Genomic DNA, 21,573 nt, shown 5'->3' with positions numbered 1-21,573 from the left:
GTAAGTATAAAGAGTTTCCTAAGAGGTTTCTCAGAATATGTTTATTCCATTACTATTGTTAATAGTCTTGCCTTTCTTACTTCCATGCTTCTTATATTTTCCAATTATCTGTTCAAGAAAAACACTTGATTTCCAGAAACACTTTGAATCCTTTTAAGTAGTTATCTCTATTCTAACCCTTTAGATAACAGATTGCTATAGCACAAATTATTGCAGTATATTATCTTCCTAACCACTCCATTAAGACTTTGGTAATTTTTTATGAATCAGTAAAGGAGGAGTAAGTGAAAAGTTGGTGACCAAAATTTCCTCGAGTTGATAGAAAAGTCCACTTGATATGTGACAGCTATGGGACTTCTTGGAGCACTTCTGTGTCAACACAAGAACCACCCAGTCATCTTTTATCACATTCATTACAGCTGTCTTTTGTCCTATGAAAGTGTGTCTTATAGTACACTGCTGTAATGTCACACCTGCCAAGACTGTAGTAATACAGTCTTTAATTCCCCAAAACTACAATCTTAAAATGTCTAGTCTGAAGTACCTTATGATACAAAAGAATTATAAAATATTCTAGGAGAGATGATAATATTTCAGTTAAAAATTGTTTTCTCATCTTTAGATATATGCATGGAAATATGTACAAGCAAAATTATAAGATATCTTGTATGACTTCAAAATAGTTTGGGGCATAGAGTAATAACATAAATAATATGGTTATTAACTGATCATTGCTAAAGTAATTATTTTTAATGTATGTTTGAAGCACTCTATATTAAAAAACTAGAAAATAAAATCCAGTCATAAAATTAAAAAAAAATGTCCAGTCTGAATAGCACAGTGAGAGAAATGCCAACGATTATCCTCAGGAGACCACAGGTATTATTTCACATAGTCCCAGTGCACTATCTTTAAGGCTCAGCTAAGCTGTGCACTCAAAGAAAGATATTCCTTGATGTACCTTCTGTTCTCCAACCCCCAATCAAGGCTGAGTTTGGAGTACCAACTCTGCGTTTCTAGAGCAACACTCAGAATTTTAATTGTCTATAATTTGCTTTCTTGTCTGTCTCTTCAACAAAACCCAGAGCTGCACAAGAACAAGAACTATGTATCTTACATCTTTGTATCCCATCATTTTATGCACAGCTTGGCATATAGTAAACATAATTATATCTTGAAAGACCAAAGTTGGCCACATGTCTTTGAAGTCAGAATTATTTTTAAAATTATTTTATTAAATCATTCCCTTCTCTTTCCTTTTAGTTGTTGCCATGACTTGGTGATGAAGGGGTCACACACACACTTTTTGTGCCTGCACACATGACTGTGATGATTACCTGAGATCACACACTTGTATTTCCATCTGGGTGGTTATACTCATTCAGTTGTGACATTTGCATCCATTTTCTTACAACTCCCTAGGGGTTGCTGTGTTGCTCACACCTGTTAGTGGAACAGCATATTGTAATATTAGTTTAGTTTCAGGAGTGCATCACTGAAAATATGTGTGAACACTGAAAATGTGTGTGAACACTGAAAAGTATTTTCTCTTTCACCATACAATTTTTGCCTTAGTTTGGGTTTACCCACCTCGTATCCATTCCTCTTACCACTTATTGATCTTATAATCCAAATGTTTTTATTTTGTTTAGTTCATTTGTTTGCTTGTTTTCTCTGTATCCCACATATGAGTGACAACATATGGTTCGTCTCTTTTTATTTGGTTTATTTTCCTAAGCATAATATCCTTTAGTTCACTCCATGTTGTTGCAAATGGCAGAATTTCTGTTTTTTTTTTTTCTGGGGGGGGGGGTCACACCCAGCAATGCTCAGAGGTTACTCCTAGCTCTACACTCAGGAATTACTCCTGGCAGTGCTTGGGGAGCCATATGGGATGCTGGGAATCAAACCCAGGTCGGCCGCGTGCAAGGCAAGTGCCCTACCCGCTGTGCTATCACTCCAGCCCCAGGATTTCTATTTTATTCTGCTTGTGCTGCTTTTGTTGTGTTGTTTTGCGTCCATACCTGGTGGTGTTTGGACTTACTCCTGACTCTGTGCTCAAGGATCATTCTTGGCATGACTTGGGAGATCATGTTTGTTGTTGAGGATCAAACTTGAGTTCAGTATGTGCAAAGCAAGCCCCTTTCCCACTGATAGCTAATAGCTGAATAGTATGAAAGAGCGAGAGCGAGAGAGGGGGAGAGAGAGAGAGAGAGAGAGAGAGAGAGAGAGAGAGAGAGAGAGAGAGAGAGATAATGCTACAGTAACATAGGGGGCATATATCTTTTAGCATCAAAGTGTTTTTTTTTTTTATAAATTTGGGTAAATATCCAGATGTGAGATAACTGGATTGTTTGGAAATTCCAGTTTCAATTTTTTTGGAGAGGTTGCATGCGTGGTTGTGTCACACCTGGCAGTGCTCTGGGGGTCATAAGTAGTACCAAGGAATCAAACTGATGTTGGCCATATGTAAGACCTTAATACCCTATACAATCTTTGCTCCCTCTCTATTTTCATTTTTTTAAAGGGAATCACAGTGTTTTTCATAGTGGTGACACTAATTTATACCATGTAAAGATTCCAATCTCTACATTTTCTGCACCTATTTCTTGTCTTTTGGTTATTAGTTGTTTTCAAGGATGAGGTGATATCGAATGGTTGGTTTGATTTGAATTTCCCTAATAATAAGAAACTAGCAACATCTTTTCATGTGCCTCATGCTATGTGTCTTTTTTTGGAGAAGAGTGTCTTTAGATCATCTGCCTTTAAAAAAATTATTTTATTTATTTTTAATTGTTGAGATTTATAGGTTCCTTGTAAGTTTTGGGTAGTAGTTCTTGTAGGACACCAGGGTGTCCCATTAAGCTCTCTTGTTAAGTAGAATGTCTTTTTGTTTGATGCAAGTTTCTGAGCAGAAGCTTTGAGTTTGATGTCCCATTTGTTTCCCTTTCTGTCAAGGTCAGATCCTCCAACACACCTTTAAGGCTGATATCAAGGATTGTGTCATCTGTGATTTATTTGAGGTATTTTATGGTTTCATATCTTACATCACAGTCTTGTAAATGGTAATAGATGATGATCTACTTTCATTGGTTTGAATGTTACTCTGCAGTTTTCCCATCACCATTTATTTATTTATTTTTGGTTTTTGGGTCACACCCAGTGATGCACAGGGGTTACTCCTGGATTTTCACTCAGGACTTACTCCTGGTGGCCCTTAGGAGACCATATGGGATGCTGGAAATCAAACCTGGGTTGGCTGCGTGCAAGGCAAACAACATACCCGCTGTGCTATCGCTCCAGCTCCTTCCCATCATGATTTGTTGATAAGACACGCCATTGTAAGCTCTTTGTCCATCATCACAAATTGTCCATATATGTATGGTTTTATTTCTGGATTCTCAATTCTGTTTCACTGATCTGTAAGCTACAGCTTTACCACTTATCACTCCATCCTTCACTAGTCATCAAACATCAAGTACCTTTGTGGCCCAAACATCAAGTACCTCTGTGCTGAGTGCTCACAGTACTCAGAACAATCACTTCCTAGAGACTGAAGGTTCCCAGAGCCTGGATGATGGTGTTTCTTTGAGTCTCTGTGTCTTTGTAAACTTACCATGGGGAATGTTTCTCTTGCTGGAGACAGATCATGTCTTACTTCCTGTTGTTAGTGTGAGAAATAGAGTCTTAAAAGGATCTTCAACCCTAAGTGAAGACATTTCCACTGACTAGACATAGGACTTATGTAAAGCCTGACTCCTGTTCCTGGCCCGTGTGTACTTTCTCATTCTCAGAAAGCTTGTAAATAAAATGGAACAGATAATCTCAGATTTTGCTTTATTTGTCCTTGAGGTTAATGAGGCTTGTATGTGACGGGGCTCTAGACAGTTCTTCCTGACTTGACAGATGGCCTTCCTCCAGCAAGGGACAAGGAACTCTGAAGACTGAACACTGATATCATGTCCCAGATTATGGTTACAAAAAAAAAAAAAAGGACCGTGTTCAGCCTCACTCCTCAGCAGGCCAGATGCTCAGGAAAGCAGAAAGAGTATACCTGCAACGTTGCCAAGGAAACAGCAAGGGTGGAGGGAGAAGAAAGAACGATATGTGAGGGTTTCTTGCCTTAGGAATGGGTCTAAAAATAAACTTACACATCCTTTTTTTTTCTTTCCCTCACAAGGATAAACGCCACAGAATTTATCAAGGGACTTGTGAGGCAAGTAGGAAAGCTCAAGGGAGGCTGGGATGAGGTGAAAGGAGAAGAAGCAGCAGCAAAGGAGAAAAATACTCATGTGTTTCATGTCAGCTTTCAGATGATGCTGTGCCTAGATGGAAAACTAATTTTGGGGGAGAGATGACAGTGAGTTGTGAGACACCCAGCAGTGCTCAGGGCTTTCTCCTGGCTCTGCTCAGGGATCGCTCTTGGTGGGGCTTAGGAAACCATAAGGTGAGCATCATACCCTCTCTACTATATGTTTGGCCCCAAACGGATTTTTTTTTTCAACATGCAAGTATTTTTTTTACAACACTCAAGTATTTAAAATGGATGGCAAGAAAAATGACATACTTAAAATATATGTCCTATTGAAGGGAACATGTAAAGTACTTGATTTTTATATTAAAGAACATTTCAGGGGCTGGAGCGATAGCACGGCGGGGAGGGCATTTGCCTTGCACGAAGTCGACCCAAGTTCTATTCCCAGCATCCCATATGGTCCTCCGAGCACTGTCAAGCGTAATTCCTGAGCGCATGAGCCAGGAGTAGCCCCTGTGCATCACTGGGTATGACCCAAAAAGCAAAGAAGAAAAAAATTTTTTAAAAATTTCACCCCAGTTTCTTCTTTAAAAGACTAGATTTGCAAATGCAATTATATATAAGCATGTGAAACAAGGTTCTCTTAGGACAGCAGAGGCTGAAATTGCACTTTCCTTATAAATAACTGAGAAATAAGTTCTTGGGGCGGCTAAAGTTGGCTTATCTCAACTCCCTCTCTGGGCATATTGAAGCTGTTTAGAGTCATTCGATGTCCATATTGATTTTCTCTTTCATGAATTATACATGGTGATGCCCATTTTATATTGCTGCATAACAAATTGACATAAATATAGCAGCTTAAAATATAACACACATTTGCCTTCTCCTTATTTGTGTGGGTCAGCAGTACAGGCAGAACTTGGGGCGGGGGTGGAGGGGTCCTTTGCTGTAGGTCTCACAAGGCTGTAATCAAGGTTTCTAGGCTGTGATCTTATCTGCAGGCTTCTTTATGAGAGAATCTCCGTGCAAGCTCTCTTGGGCTGCTGTCAAGATCTTTGCTGTCGATTGAGAGTTTCAGTTTCATATTGGCGCTAGCCCCTAGAGGGTGCTTGTAGTCAGCCCATTGCCACATGGACCACTCTATCTGGCCACATTACTGAACTAGTGAGGAAACTCTGGCGGGTTTGCTGGCCAGATGGTATCTTACATGTCCTTTGTTAGAAACAAGTCATCTGCCCATCCATATTCAAAGGGAGGGAATTGCATAAGGATATTAACAGAGGAGGCAGGGGTCATCAGAATCTCTTTAGAGTTTGCTCATCACAGAATCATTCTGAGTAAGAGGGCAAGTTCTTTAACTTTCAAAACTCTGAAAAGTGAAAATTTGTGTGAAATAGCATGTGTGCAAGCTAGGCTTTTCAGGTTTCTAATTTTTTACCTTGTGCCCTTAGGTAAGTGGGGAAGGACAGAGTGAATTTGCAACCTTACTTAACAGAAACTGACAAGAAAGAACTATTGGCAAGATTGAAAGAGCAATAAGCTGAAAGAAGAGAATGTTTCCTAATAGTACATTTACTTCTCCTGACACAATTTAAATATTCGTATTTTCCCACCAGTGCCTAAGGATATAATTCTGTGACCACCCCCCCCCCCCCCCTTGTCCTCTCAAAGGCATGCACTGTATCTGTAATGCTGGGCAGCCCTCCCTCTCACTGAGCAGCCTCACCCCTGCAGCCATGGAGATGTTACTGGATAATTCCTGATTCATCTGTATAGGCCTTAGACAGGATACTTTTCTTGGAAGACATCTTTCTTGATTTCCTCATATCCAATCTGTTGTCCTCACAACTTCTTCACATGTGTCTCCTTACCTTGCCCCTACTTAGTTGGGTTGTGTGGTCTAGCCTTCAATGTACCTGAAGGTCTACTGAAATGCTTCTAAGAGCTTTTCTCTTTCTCTTTTAGAAAGGGATTCAACTGAATTCTGTGCTCAATTTTTTTCCTCCCCTAAACTTACCAAAAGTATACAGTAAAAATTTGAGTGTTTATAACTACAGAACAGCAAAGCAACTATTCTGCTTTAGTGAACAATATTTTTTTTATCTTAATAATGAAGATCATGCAGTTATTCGTGGTGTGAGGGGTTTGAAGGATTTTTGGCAGCCCAGTATGAGACAGGCAATTAGGAAGTTTATTTGCTTGAGTTCCCTCCTCCCCCTTTTAAAATACCTGCTTTTTTCCACCAACTGGGATATGGAAAATGACAAATCCCTGTGTGTTTTTAATTTATTTTTTGTTCTTGGGCCACACTGGCTTTACTTAGGGCTATTCCTAGCTCTGCGCTGAGGTAGGACTTGGTAGGACTCAGGGACCATATGGGGTGCCAGGGATTGAACCTGGGGTGACTGCATGAGTAAGGCAAGTGTCTTACCTGAAAGTGCTATCTTTCTGGTCCTGTTGTTGTCAACTCAAACTCCATTTCTTCCCAGGCTCCATCCTACCCTTAGAGCTCTGGGTTGATCTCCTCTTCAGGCTGTTCTTGCAGTAAGAGTCATTTCAGTCAAGCTCTGAATGTTGACTGAGCCTATTGTATTAATTCAGACTCTTGTGATTATAAATGACAGCCTGGAAATCAAAGTGGGTCATATAACTGTGTGGTGGTCTCAGTGAGTCTGTCTATATTGAGAAGTCTCCCCATTGCCAGGAAGATGGGCTTCTCATGCCCTGCTGCAGCTGCTGCTCTGTGAAGGCTCTGTAGCTCAGGTTCCTCTCTTTAGCAAGCACCGTGTGGAAAGGCCATGCTCTTTTCAGTGCCCAGAGTAGGCCCTGGTCCTCTTCATGGGCACTTCTAGCCCTTCTCCTGCCCCCTTTGACAGAATGACTCTTGCTTATTCATTTTTCCCCTCTGGTAGTTGGGTAAGATTTTATTTTATTTTTGTGGAAAATACTTTTTTTTTTTAAATGAATCATGGTGAGATACAGACTTACAAACTTTCGTGATTATGTTTCAGTCATACAATGATCATCCCTCCACCAGTGTCCGTTCTCCACCACCAGTGATCCCAGTATTCCTCCTGACACCCCCCCCCCCCGAATCTACCCCACACCCCCCACCTTTGTGGCAGGCACATCCCCTTTTACTTTCTTTCTACTTATGGATGTTATAATTTGCAATACAGGTAGTAAGTGGCCATTATGTTTGGTCCATAGTCTACTCTCAGCACACATCTCCCATCTTGAGGAGCCCTCCAAGCATCATTTACTTAGTGGTCCCTTCTCTACCCCAACTGCCTTTTCTTCCAGCATGTGAGGCCGGCTCTCAAGCTGTGGAGCTATCCTACTGACCCTTATCTCTGTTATCCTTGGGTGTTAGTCTCCCATTCTTTTGCTTTGTATTCCACAAATGAGTGCAGTAATTTTATCTCTCTCTCTCTCTCTTTCTCTCTCTCTCTCTCCCTGACTCATTTCACTTGGCACAATACTCTCTGTGTTGATCCACTTGGATCAATTTTCATCATTTCTAACAGCTGCATAGTATTCCATTGTGTATATGTACCAAAGTTTTTTTTAACCAGTCATCTACTTATTCTTGAGGACTCAGTTTCTATGTTCCCTTCTCCAGGAAATCTTCCCAGATCTCCAGCCTGACACGCACCTTTTTAATGCATTTTCATAAAATTCTCTGTGTGTGTACTTAACAATCGTAATAATGAACAAATAATAATTGTCTTCTCATTTGTCAGTTTCCCAGCTAGACCAGGGTCTTTTAGAGGGTGGGCGATGTTTCGGATCACACTACTGTACTCTCTGAACAGTTTCATTCATAAACAGTAATACTTGTTAAATAAGTGAATGTGGGGGAAAGGGGTTCCATTCCTGTTGATTGGTGACTGCTTTCTGAACCAAGTTTATGACAAAACCTTAAAGTCTTTCCTCCTGATGGTATCAAAGTTCTACTACTATGATCCCTCATTCTCAACCTGACTGGGTGTAATCCCCTCCCACAAACAAATGAAGTGATGAGTGAGAATATGTGTGCAAAATGTCTTTTAGGGCAGTTGTTGATTTGGTTATAATCTGCTTTGTGTGGCATCTAGATATAAATGATAATGAACTAAAATGAATTTATAAAATGTATAAATGACCCTCAGTTAAAGTTGTACCAGATCAGGTGTATAGTTGACAGTAAGGGTAGCAGGAGTTGGTCAGGAGGCAGCTATAGTGCATACTCATTTTATTGGTTTATCTTTATTGAATTCAGTTATCCTGATGAGCAGTTTAATGTCCTTTTAAGTAAGCCAGAAAATTTTTTTCCCTGCATTTATGCTAACTTTGGTCAGTTATCCTTTCTAAGTGATCTCCATAGAATTGTAATGCCTAGTATATGTTTCTTTAGAACAAATTTCTCATTTGTTCTAAGGTTGAGATGTTGCTTCTTAGTTCATCAAAGACTGATGCGTTGGTCCCACAAAACACAGAAGAACATCTCTTTCTGACTGACAGCTTAGTAACCAGCTTTGCTGAGAGTTGGTGTGATGACTCCATGAATATCGAAACAGTGTCGGGAGGCAGAAACCAATGCTGCACTATTTTATTGGGACTTTGCTATGGTTCTAAAAGTTTTTATCATTAAAAAGAGAAAGTTCCACCAGAAAGAAGAACGAAAACTCTTCATTGGTCTTCCTGACATACTCATGCATTCCTTGTTCTTCTCCCTCTGTTTTTTTTTCCAGTGAGCATGTTTTTGAACACATTAACACCGAAGTTCTACGTGGCCCTGACAGGCACTTCCTCACTAATATCAGGGCTTATTTTGGTAAGTGGTGGAATCTTTCCTAGTTAACAATGTGTTGATTACTAAGATATATATGTATATATATACATATATGTGTGTATATATATGTATATACTACTATATGTTTAGGAATAAATATGAAAAATACTAGGAACTTGCAGCTAGAGGTGTGGGCAGATTTATAGAGAAGGCTTTCACCACCCAGGTCACATATTTCTAAAATATTTTTAAAAAATTGTATGCAATCATAGAATACTTTCGTTGGAGGGGAAGAACAAAATGTAAATAAATTGGAAAATAAAGGAAGCTATAATGCTACTTCAAATTCTGGTGTCTAAGATCCTATAAAATAAATGTTGCTCAGTTAAACTAAAATGTTCTTTTTTTTATTACAGCATTATTTCAGAATGAATTTAAGCCATAGTCAAGATCAGGACCAGAAGTATGGCTCAGTGGTTGAGCCTGTGCCTTTTATGCGTGAGACCCCCGGGTTTGATCCACAGGAACTTAGAAAGGGATGTGAGATAATCAAAACCAGTGAAAATCTAGTGCAATTTCTAAGTGTTAGGCAGATACTAAGTATTAGACAAGTGGTATTACTAAGCTTCTCCTTGCCTTGATCTTCTTTCCTCTCATTATTTTTCTATTCATATTTATTCCCCTTTTATTCCCCTATCATTTCCTTTTAAGTTCCCCCAAATTCTGCAGCTGTGTCAAATTCAGTGCCTGCCCTACGCATGGCAGGCACTGGCCCAAAAGGCTGCCACAGCAGCATGTGACTCATGGGCCCTGATCCCCTCTCTGGGCCTCAGGGATAAATTTGGTTACAGACATTAATTTTAAAAAATTCTCCCAAATAAGCAAATATAAATTTGATAATCACCCATCCATATACTTTACAGTAGTGTTTTCTAGACTGAGGAGATGCTCAAAGGGCTGGAGCAAATGATTTGCATGAAGGAAGCACAGGTTCAGTACCCAGCGCTGCCTGGTCTTCCAAAGCACCGAGCCTGGTTCAACCCCCAAACCCCACCCATATTTTTGAAGTCTGGCTCAATAATGGAACAAAGGCATTATTACCTTATACTCTAAAATAGTTATAAATGTGTTATTCTTCTAATAGTTACAAATGTGATTAAGATAGTATTAAAATAGTATTCTATCCTAAAATAGGTGTGATACATTGTAATGCCCAAAGTGATTTAGCTTAAAGTGACCTTAAATAAGGCCAACAAAACTCAGTAGAATTATGTTAATTAAATGATCTTTAAGGGGAAAGAGATTTTAGGAAATTCCCCCACCCCCTGCCTCGACAATGAACTCTGTGATTACTGTGTATTAAAGAAATGGGAGAAGAAATAAATTCTAGAGTTGATATGAAAGCTAAACAAGTGAGCCCACACTACAGAGGCTCTCAAAGGCCTTGTAAGGAACCAGAAAAAAAAAAGCAGAAAAAATGTATGCAGGACAGAACTTGCAAACTGATGTGAGGGCTGGTGGGAAGTGGGCAGTATCTCTGTGGCCATTTGACTTCATCTTGTTCTGCTGTGTCGTGTGGGGTGCTAAACTCAGGGGAAGAGCTGTTTGATGTTGGTATTATTGGAGCCGGAATTTGGAGAGCAGCAGCAAGAGCCACTCTGGCTTAGCTGTGTAAGTCGGAAAGCCCAGTGCCCAATGCAGAGACGCAGCCAGGGTGAGGGGAAGCAGAGGCAGCTAATGTCAGCTGGTCCCTGAACACAGATTGGAATAACAGGAATAACGGATGGAGTAATTGATCAAATGCCTCTGCAGGGCAGGCACGCAGTTCTGTTTTCCCTGTTCTGGGGGGGGGGGGGGGGCATGAGAAGAGTAAGAATGCTGTAGCACTATAGCACTGTCTTCCTGTTGTTCATCGATTTGCTAGAGCGGGCACCAGTAACGTCCCCATTGTAAGACTTGTTGTTACTGTGTTTGACATATCAAATACATCATGGGTAGCTTGCCAGGATTTGCCTTGCGGGCGAGATACTCTCGGTAGCTTGTCAGTCTCTCAGAGAGGGGCGGAGGAATTGAACCTGGGTCGGCCGGGCCGGCCACATGCAAGGCAAATCCTGTGCTATCTCTACAGCCCTGCTGTAAAGAATGCTTTAGAAAACGGTGAAAGAATCTCCTAAGAATCTCATGTTGACACTTTTTGGCAAAGCCAGGCCCAGAATCTATGGTTTGGGGTTCCTACCTTAACATTTCTCCTTCCCCACCACCTTCTTCCAATTTGTATACCAGAATATTTTAGATTTTTTTCTTTTTGGGCCACACCCAGCAATGCACAGGGATTACTCCTGGCTCATGCACACAGAAATTACTCCTGGCAGTGCTCAGGGGACCTTATTGGATGCTGCTACTCGAACCCGAGTCGGCCACATGCAAGGCAAACACCCTACCTGCTGTGCTATTACTCCAGCCCCAGAATATTTTAGATTCTTTTAAGTGATTCCAGACCATCTCGTAACATATAAATGATGGAAAGCATAATTAGCTTGCGTAGGGAGCTTTGAAAAAAGTCCATAGACAAAACTATGCCTTACTGCAATTGAATTTCAGCCAAAGGCACATCCTGACTTGGTTGAATTAACCAGTGCTGAAAATCTGAAAGTATTCCCTCCCCTCCACCCCCTCTTTTTTTTAAAAAAAAACAAACATGAGATTCTCAAATAGAAAAGCTTTTCTTGATTTATCATTTGTCAATATCCTTTTGTTTTTATAGCAGGAAAAATATTTTTAAGTGTTAATAGCAGTTCTGCAAAGATTCCAGTCATGCCTCTCCCACCTTCCCCCTCCCCACCCTCCCCCCATCTGCTCACCTGCAGGTTTCTCAGTTAGATCCACTTCCAACCTGTACAGTCAGGAAGTTTGACAGGAAATTGTGTATTTAAGGTTCTTAGCAAAAGGCAAGTTATGGTCTTTTCTGAACAATTGGTGATACCTAAAAGTTATTTCCTTTCATTCATTAGGCTAATCTCTAAACTGTATTCAACTTGCATGGTTGAATTTCTTAATTTTTTAGATAATATCCCTAGTTGTTAGATAAATATTCAACAAATATTTTTTATACTGCACCGTGCTGAGTAGCTTAAACCAATACATGTGGGATTATCGCTCACTTATCTGCAGTTGAGTTGGTTTACATGGCCTCACTCTACATTTTATATAGCATTTTCTCACATAATTTATCCCACCTTGATATTGTTAAGAAGATTGAAAAAATTTCAAATAGAAAAATGCTTTCATATATTTGGTAAGTTATTCACAAGCATATGATGAAAATGTGGCAGTCTTTTAGCATGTGCGTGTTTGAGGGGAGGATATTATAAGTCTCGTCCAATATTGCATTTAAATAATACTTTAATATTTTCTTTCCAAAATATCTTCTAAGTATTTTTAACTGACCAAATAGGTTTTAGAAATAAAAGCCACATAGAGGTCACCTGGTTCTGGAAAATTAAGGAAAGAAACGTTTGAGGGTGACACTTTGAATGGTAATGACAGTGAAGCTAGTGAGACCTCTGATGAGGACAGGTAGATTTTGTGTAAGGCCATTCCTCTCCCGGATTTTGGCTTAATTATGAATCTTGCCTGCTGAGACTTGGGACATCACTCAGGAGCCTGGACACAACCTCTTGTTCTGTGTCCAAAGCACCAAATGGCTCTCCAGCTCTTCTGGGTATGGCTCTGATGGCCTCCAGGGCTCCTCTTTCGGAAAGGCACTGCATTCCCAGGCCAAGCATTGAACTATCTGACTATATCAGAAAGTAATCCCTGCACCTACTATGCACTGCTCAAAAAAAAAAAAAAAGAATGTCACTTAATTAGGAAAGGCATCCCATGCCAGACACAGGCCTAAGAACTTTGTATGTTAACTAATTCACTAGTTCATCACTCCTGGAGGTGCTCAGGGGACCATATGGGATGCCCAGGATTGGACCTCGGGCATCCCATATGGCTGTGTGCATCCTCAGATTGGTGCAAGGTAAATGCCCTACCTGCTGTCCTCTCACTCTGGCCCAATTCACTCATTGATTTTTGGTGGTGGTTGGGGAGTATGGGGCTTGGGCCACACCTACAGGTGCTTAAACCTAACTGCTGACTCTGTGCTCAAGGATACCTCCTAGTGGTGGTGGGAAATATTACGCAGTGTCAGGGATTAAGCTGGGGTCAGACGCATGCAAGGCAAGCACCCTATCAACTGTATTGTCTCTCTGCCTCCCCCACAACCCCCACCCAATTATTCTTTATAACAGTGTAATCAAATATTTGTCTCATTTTGATTTCTAGGTAGGCTTCATAAGTGAGTAGGAAAGTAAGCAATCTACCTCACGTTAAGTAGCTGATAAAATGTTGAAGCAGGGTTTCAATCTAGGCCATCTTATCCCAGAGCCTGTTGTTCTTGTATGTATTTGTTTTTGATTTTCCTTTATTCTCAATAACATTATTTCTTTCAATTTTTCTATGTGAGTAATTCCAAAAATACATCAAAGTAAAGAAGCCCTGTATATTCATCACCCAGATCCAACAGTTCAGTGCCATATCTGCTTCAAATTGCATTTTTTCTTATTTAAAAATTTTTTTCCATTTGAAAAAAATAACTGATTGGGGCTCAAGTGGTAAAGAATATGCATATTCTTATTCTAGTTTTGCCAACCCCCTGGTCAAATTCTCAGATATTTTTGTAGCTAAGTGAATGAAAGGACACTATTTAGTTTCTTGGTATGGGTTAATGGAGCTGGAAATGGTAAATGGGGCTGGACACTATTTAGTTTCTGGGTATGGGTTAATGGGGCTGGAAATTAATGACCAGAGTGTGACTGATGTCCTTCATATTCTGCTTAGCTGGGCCCAACATTCCTCCTAATGTAGAGATGATGACATGCTAGCTTCTGTCCTGCAAATCCAGGGATTTCCCTGAACTTTGACCATCTGTGTGGTCCAGGCTCCCCTTGTGGGGTACAGCCTCAGATACCTGATGACCACTGCTCTTCTGGCTCAGGGAGTTAAGCCTGGTGGTTTTCCTGGGAGGCAGACGATACCCCAGACCAGTTAAAGCACTGAGCAAGGGAGAACTTTTGGTGCAAGAAGATTTTACTAAAAATGTAATTAAATAAATAAAAGTCTTGGGCATGTGGAACTAGCTCTTTAGTTTGTTCAAACATCTTAGTAAATGCAGGGATAGTTTTAGGTTCCTGCATTAGACACTGTCGACATTGGTGTGTCCAGCCTCCAGGATCTCCGACTTGCCAGCCTTGATGTTTCCTCAGGGAGGAGGTTTTGTTTAGTCACTTTCCCTTCTGCTAAGGGCATTTCACAGATGCAGCACTGGAGGTGCTGATCAGGCGCTTTGCACAGTAGCTGTATGTCTCGAAGCACTTAGCACTTTATTTCTTGGCACCAGAGATGCAATTACTTAAGTGCTCTGTCCTGAGCAGTCCTTGGAGAGGCAGGCAGTGAACTCTGATGGGAGAGTGCTGTCTCCAGGACAAATAGGCGTTTGTAGACCCCAAGATGCCTAAGCCAGAGACTTTGAGATTATTCTGCAATTTGATGTAGGAGATGGGTGAAAACAATCACAATCTGATATTTCCCTTGGTGAAGAAAAGTCATTTGAACTGGTAAAGAGACATAGCATTCAAATGCTGGGCAACTGCCATTTTTACACTAACCTGTTTAAATATAAAGGGGATTGGACTGTGGCTATGATTCACAGGGCAGATTACGTGCTGCGGGCTCTTAGTTTGATCCCCTGTACCACACAGTCCCTCTTAGTGAGATCCTGGTGACCTGGTGGATCACCCACACCAAACCTGGCAGTTCCTATTGGGGAAGTAAAAAGAAGATTATGTCTCGCCTGATAATACTCCTAGTTCTTTTTTTTTTCTTTTTTTTTTTTTATTTTCCCTTCTTCCTTTTCTTGGTTATTTTACTGATTGCCTGTCACATACACTTGGTTGTAGCTCTCAGCAGGCATATAACTCACCTGGTTGCATTGGACCAGAGATTGTGCATGTTGCCATGGTCACTGCAGCTGTGTCACTGGGGTTGCCTTTAGCATGTGGGTCAGCTGTATCTCTGGTTCCATCGTTGCAAGTTCTAAATGTCACAGGCTGAAAGCCAGCAATGGGTTCCTTAGGCTATCGGCTTCTCATGTTTCCTTTAGGCTCCTCATGTTTCCTTTAGGCTCCTGTGCCCATACATCCATAAAGCCAGCTCTTCCCCTTGCTTTCACTGCAGGATACTCTATTCCATTCCCCCCACCCCCCACCCCCTTCCTCTCCTAGCTTGCATGGCATGGCCTCTCTCGTCATACGAGCAATACCTGGCATCATATCCACACCTACTACTAATTTAGTCTTTTATCTGCTCTTGCCAGGACATGCCCAGTCTGCTTGAAGTTGCCTCTCTAGGCAATATTTGTTTCAGTGGAGATGATTTCTGGGCATTGTTTATGCTTTTCAGAGTAAGTCACATATGTCGAGAAAACACTCTTCTTAATTTTCTAAAATATGTTGGTAAAATAGCCTAAATGCTTGGGTTGTACAGTGGGTAGGGCACTTTCCTTGAATGGGACTGATCCAGGTTTGATCCCATTGATTCCTTTACAGCACATGTGGTCTTCTGAGTTCACTGGGAGTGATCCCTGAGTACAGCTGTGTATAGCCAAACACCAACAGAAGAGAATCATAAATGTGGCACTCATATTCATATATAAAGCCCACTATCAACTGATATGTATAAAGACATACTCTTAAACCACCAGGGAGCACGTATGTATGAAATTGAAGTATATTAAAAAGATATCCAGAGCATAATTTATAAAATATAATCAGGAACACAAAGGGAGAAAATTGGAGGTGGGAGAGATAGCTCAATGAGGCTCAGCTCACCCAGAAAACTTGGGTTCGATTTCTGGTACCACATGGACCTCTGAATACTGCCAGGACAACCTCCAAGCACAGAGCCAAGAGTAGCCTTTGAGCCCTGCTGGGCATGGCCCAGACAATAATAGGGAGGTGAGAAACTTAGAATAGTGCACATAAGAATGTGTTCACGATAGTTTATGGATTAGATGTCAAATAATTATATCTTGGTGAAAGCAAGAAAGACACAGGTAAGAATCATGTGTAACTAAAGATACATTTATTGATTTTCTCACTTTATGCCAAGTACTAGCATATATTATTTTATTTCATTTTCACCAAAGATTTAAGTGATAGCTGTAACCAACTTTTTTATTGCTTCAAAGTATAAACAGAAAGTTATTTGAATAGCAGAAAAATAGGGAGCTTTGAATCTAGTCTTTCCATTCATGCCCTCCTTCCCCTCCTGTTCATCAGGGAACAGGACTGAAGAATTGTTATGGCACCTTTCAGTTTTTTTTTTTTTTTCAGTCACTGAAGGAACTTGACTTGCATTTGACACAGCAATAGACACGCAGATCACCCCAATGGTGGTAATCTTGGAGTTGGAGTGAAAGAAACTCCAGGAAGCTTGATTGAAAGAACTTGTGGAGTGTGGTGAGCAGCATATGAATGCTGGCAGGTCTATTTTGAAGCACTTGTCTCTTGGCTCTCAGATGAGGAGGGAGAGAGATGTTTTGGGAACCACTTGGCAAGGAAGTCAGCAGACCTTGGGGTGGGGTTGGGGGGTGAGGAGGTAACTGAGGCTCATTCAGTTCAGCCTTGTCAGATTTATTAGGAGACTAGGTACTAAGAGAGAAGGATGGGGGGAGAGGAAAGGATGGGGGGGGGAGAGAGAGAGAGAGAGACAGAGAGAGACAGAGAGAGAGACAGAGACAGAGAAGAGAGAGAGATGCTTGTCAAGAAATGTCTTTCTGGGCAGCTCAGATAGAGAAGGGAGCACCAAATAAAGGGTGTTGGGAGGATCCTCTCAGGATGGGAGAAGCATGCTGAAAATAAACTATCGATCAAACATGATCATCACTCAATGCCTCTTTTGCAAACCACAACACCCAAAATGAGAGAGAGAACAGAGGGGAATGTCCTGTCACAGAGGCAGGGTGGGATGGGGGGGGGTGGAGGGGATACTGGGATCTGTGGTGGTGGGAAATGGGCACTGGCGGAGGGATGGGTATTTGATCATTGTATAATTGAAACCCAAGCACAAAATTTGTAAGTCTACAACTGTACTTCATGGTGTCTCACTAATAAAAATTAAAAAAAAAAAGAAATGTCTTTCTGAAGGATAAAAAGAACAAATGTACTGTTTTGGGGCTGGCATGATGGCACAGCGGGTAGGGCATTTGCCTTGCACGCGACCGACCCGGGTTTGATTCCCAGCATCCCATATGGTCCCCCGAGCACCGCCAGGAGCAATTTCTGAGTGCATGAGTAAGGAGTAACTGCTGTGCATCGCCAGGTGTGACCCCCAAAAAAGCAAAAAAAAAAACGCATCGTTTTATTATTTTTGTTTTTTAGTTTATATTTGAGCACATTGAGAAACTAGAAAATCATGCATTCATGGGGCTGAGGTCTCCTGAAACTATTTCATTTTATTTTTATTTATTTATTTTCTTTGCTTTTTGGGTCATACCCCACAATGCACAGAGGTTACTCCTGGCTCTGAACTCAGGAATTCCTCCTGGCGGTGCTGAGGGGACCATATGGGATGCTGGGAATCGAACCCGGGTTGGGCATGTGCAAGGCAAACACCCTACCCGCTGTGCTATCGCTACAGCTCCGAAACTATTTCATTTTAAACTAGCATTTAAGACCTGAGGATTAAGTGTCCAGAAAGCTTCTGACTTGCTCAGATCACTTGGCTAGGTAAGGTGGAGTTGAGCACACAGCAGCTCTCCTGCTTTTCCTCTCATAAAGGTGTTAGCTGTGAAGGTGGGTCACGGCTGTGCTTCTCCAGCTGCATTTCCACAGACGCACAGAAGTGGATCAGGGATTGAGTAAAGGGGGAAAGAAGGAGCAGAAAAAGAGAGAGAGGTGACATGAGACTACAACTTTTTCTGAAGAAGTGATTGATTATCCTGCTGGCCACTAATTTGGCCTGTCTAGAACGTGGACCAGCACTTAGCATAACTTTGTACATTTTTTTTTCTAGCGCCAGGGATCAAACTTCGTTCTTCTGCATGCCAGGCATGTACTTGGCCACTGAACTACATCCCTGGCCCTATAATTACATTTTATTTTTGTGTCCTTTATCTTTTTTGTCTCCCCTATAATGAAAACTAATTTCCACAGGGAGCTCTGATCTCTGTTTCGTGATGTGACTGTGTAATGTCTCAGAAAGGACTTAGAAATATTAAGTTGGATGCAGAGACCCAGTGAGCATGTGAGTTAACTGTGTTAGAATTCTTTAGAGGGCTTGTTTTGAAATGATAGATTCTGAGCACCAGGTCAGACCAACTAAATCAGAATCTCAGGGAGAAGAGGGCCCTGAAAAATAGCTGTGGTCACAGGATTAACCAGCACAGTTTGGGGTGCATGCACGGGCTGACTTCTCACACCCCTCAATGGATTACATATCCAATACCCTGTGCTCCAGGCCTCAGTGATCAACACTAAATGGAAAAATCATATCTTGTGACTGCACAGACTCTGAGGTGGGGATAGTTTAATTACTGTTTCCTGGAAGAGATCCATTTCTTTTTTTTTTTTTTTTTTACTTTTTTTTTTCCCCCTTTATTTTATTTTATTTTTTTTTAAGTTGTAGATTTACAATTTTTTGTGCTTTGGTTTCAATTATACAATGATCAGATACCCATCCCTCCACCAGTGCCCATTTTCCACCACCATGGATAATATCCCTCCCACCCCCATCCCCCCATCCCCCCTGTCTCTGTGGCAGGGCAATCCCCTGTGTTCGGAAGAGATCCATTTCTTTCTTTCCTTAAAGCCTTGGCTCTGGGTGACCATGGAAGGGGTGGTGGAAATCTCTGAATACCCTTCCCATAGCCACCCTCCATGGTATTCAAGGGAACAGATATGGATTAAACTATATCTCTTCACATATGTACACACAGAGGTCCAGAGTACAGGGGGGAAGGGTATTCTTTGGGAGGGGGGGACTTGAAAGGTTCAGTGGGTATGAAGAAAGAATATACATGTGAATTCTGTCAGGAAGCTAGAAGGATTGTTGTGTCTATTACTCCAATTTGTGTCAACTGCCTTGGGTTATCTTGTTTAAGCCCAGAAGATTTCTTCTTGTCAAAGAACTGTTTACCTCCAGATATATTTGGGAAGACTCAGAGCTGGTATCAGTTTGGCTGTTTTTCCATTTGAAAGTAGATGGTCGGAAAGTCTTGTATTTCCTTTTTAATTGCCACTATCACTGTCTCTATATTCCTGTGATTTCCAATTCTACTTCAGTCCTTAGGAAACGCTTTACCAATTAGAGTTTAGCAAGAACTTTGCCAATTTCCAGTATGGCATCTTTGTATTTTTCCATGGGTTTAATGGGATTGATGTGGAATTACTAAGGGTGCTGCTATATGGGATACTTGAAGCATTTTTTGATGTGGTATAGGATATAAGAAGGTCCACTCAATTTACAAAGAAAAGTGTTTTATATATATATACACATATATCACCATATACATACGCATGCATATATATTATATATATATCATGTAATTCAAGAAGAGGGAGTCTTATTGAACTGGAATAAATCTAGGAATCCAGAAATATTTCAGCTTTTACTCCTGCAAGATAAATAAAATGGCCAATTTGTTAGCCATTTGCCAGATTTGTACCCCTTCCCTACAAGTGAAAAATGAGATGAATCTTTAACTTAGGCAAGTTGCTAAACTGGGTCTCCACCACCAGCCCCCATCTCTAGTGCTCCTTGGTGATTGCCTCCCATCAGATACAATGGAGGAGGTTGCAAGGCATGATCCAGTTCTTTATAAGTGGGGTTCATTGTTTGACATATACCTGGATCCTGTTAAATATGGTCTGGATTCTATATGTTAAACAGTGGGAGAGCTTTTGGCCCTTCAGTTCTGTAAGATAGAGACCAGATGTATTTCTTTTACCTTTACATTCCTAAAGCCATCCCCATTTCACTTATGCTCAGAAGACTTACCTTACCTGCAGCTCCGTTACAATAGTATCAACTCCTTTCCATCATTTTGTTGCCTTAAGACCTGTGAATCTTTTATTGTACCTTATTTTCCAAAATACACTGCATCCCTCTATTCACTTGTCTTTACTTTCCTTCTGGAGGGAGAAATGAAATGGTGAGTCATCTTTTCAAGGCAGAGCTGATGTGTTTTCTTAGTTTCTTGGCAGCCTGCATTTGCACTTATTTTTTGTCTTCAGTTTCTCTTTTAACTAATTCCTTCCTCCTCCACAAACATGTATAGCTCTCTTATTTATACACAAGAAAAATGGAAAATGGGCACTGGTGGAGGGATGGGTACTCGACCATTATATGACTGAAACACAAGCACGAAAGTTTGTAAGTCTGTAACTGTACCTCAAGGTGATTCACTAATAAAAATTTTTAAAAAAAGATTTCCTTCAACTAGAGGAGAAGGATGAGCTCCCTGTGAAACCCATAGGATGCACCTGACATATATTCTGGGTAAATCAACTTGTAGAATGGAAATTTTATATGTATAGGTTCTTTTCCCACAATTGTATTCTGGTTCAATGGAGGCAGAGATTGCCCTGCAAACTGTTTTCAATGCAATCCTTTAAAAAAAGACAGGTTAAAAAATTGAATACAAAACTTTACTATATATATATATATATATATACTCTTTTTGGATCACACTTGGCAATGCACAGGCGTTACTCCTGGCTTTGCACTCGGGAATTTCTCCTAGCGGTGCTCAGGGGACCATATAGGATGCTGGGAATTGAATCAGGGTTGGTTGCATTCAAGGCAAATGCCCTACCCACTGTACTATCTCTGCAGCCCACTAGTTCATATCTTTATTGAAATTATGCCCTGATAAATCAGCAGACCAACTTTATCACCCATTACTCAACTTTCCAACTACCCATCCACCCTGTCTTCTGTCTGTGTATCTGTTCATCTATCTATCCAATCATTTCACCATTTAACATTAACCAAGTGCTTACTGGAGCCTTATTTTTTAAAAAAAAATTTTTTATTAGTGAAACACCATGAAGTACAGTTGTAGATTTACTATTTTTTGTGCTTGGGTTTCGATTATACAATGATCAGATACCCATCCCTCCACCAGTGCCCATTTTCCACCACCATGGATATTTCCTCCCCCACCCCCATCCCCCCATCCCCCCCACCTCTGTGGCAGGGCAATCCCCTGTGTTCTCTCTCTCGTTTTGGGTTTTGTGGTCTGCAAAAGAGGCATTGAGTGGCAAACATGTTCAGTCCATAGTCTACTTCCGACATGCATCTCCCCTCCTGGGAGGATCCTCCTAACGCCCTTTATTTGGTGCTCCCTTCTCTATCTGAACTGCCCTTTCCCCTAGAATACCCGGCTGGCCTCTAAGTTATGGAGTAATCCTCCTGGTGCTGATCTCAGTTATTCTTG

At 41.0% G+C, this 21,573-nt stretch overlaps 1 protein-coding gene and 1 non-coding gene across 7 annotated transcripts in view; both read left to right on the top strand.

Moving 5' to 3' along the window:
- The window catches only part of ST7 (suppression of tumorigenicity 7), a 309,460-nt gene that overhangs the window by 162,320 nt on the left and 125,567 nt on the right, over positions 1-21,573 (top strand). For all 6 annotated transcript variants that reach the window (XM_056117971.1, XM_056117969.1, XM_056117970.1 and 3 more), the window contains exon 2: positions 8,989-9,071. In XM_056117971.1, coding sequence (XP_055973946.1) covers positions 8,989-9,071 — 83 coding nt within the window. The remainder of the gene's footprint in view (positions 1-8,988; positions 9,072-21,573) is intronic.
- LOC130027879 (small nucleolar RNA SNORA5) lies at positions 9,754-9,886 on the top strand. Its single transcript, XR_008793093.1, has one exon. It is a non-coding gene; the product is annotated as a small nucleolar RNA SNORA5 (small nucleolar RNA).

The sequence above is a fragment of the Sorex fumeus genome, unplaced genomic scaffold, assembly GCF_029834395.1.
Source record: "Sorex fumeus unplaced genomic scaffold, SorFum_2.1 ptg000037l, whole genome shotgun sequence".
NCBI classification, from domain to species: domain Eukaryota; kingdom Metazoa; phylum Chordata; class Mammalia; order Eulipotyphla; family Soricidae; genus Sorex; species Sorex fumeus.
This window is presented reverse-complemented; position numbering and strand designations above follow the sequence as displayed.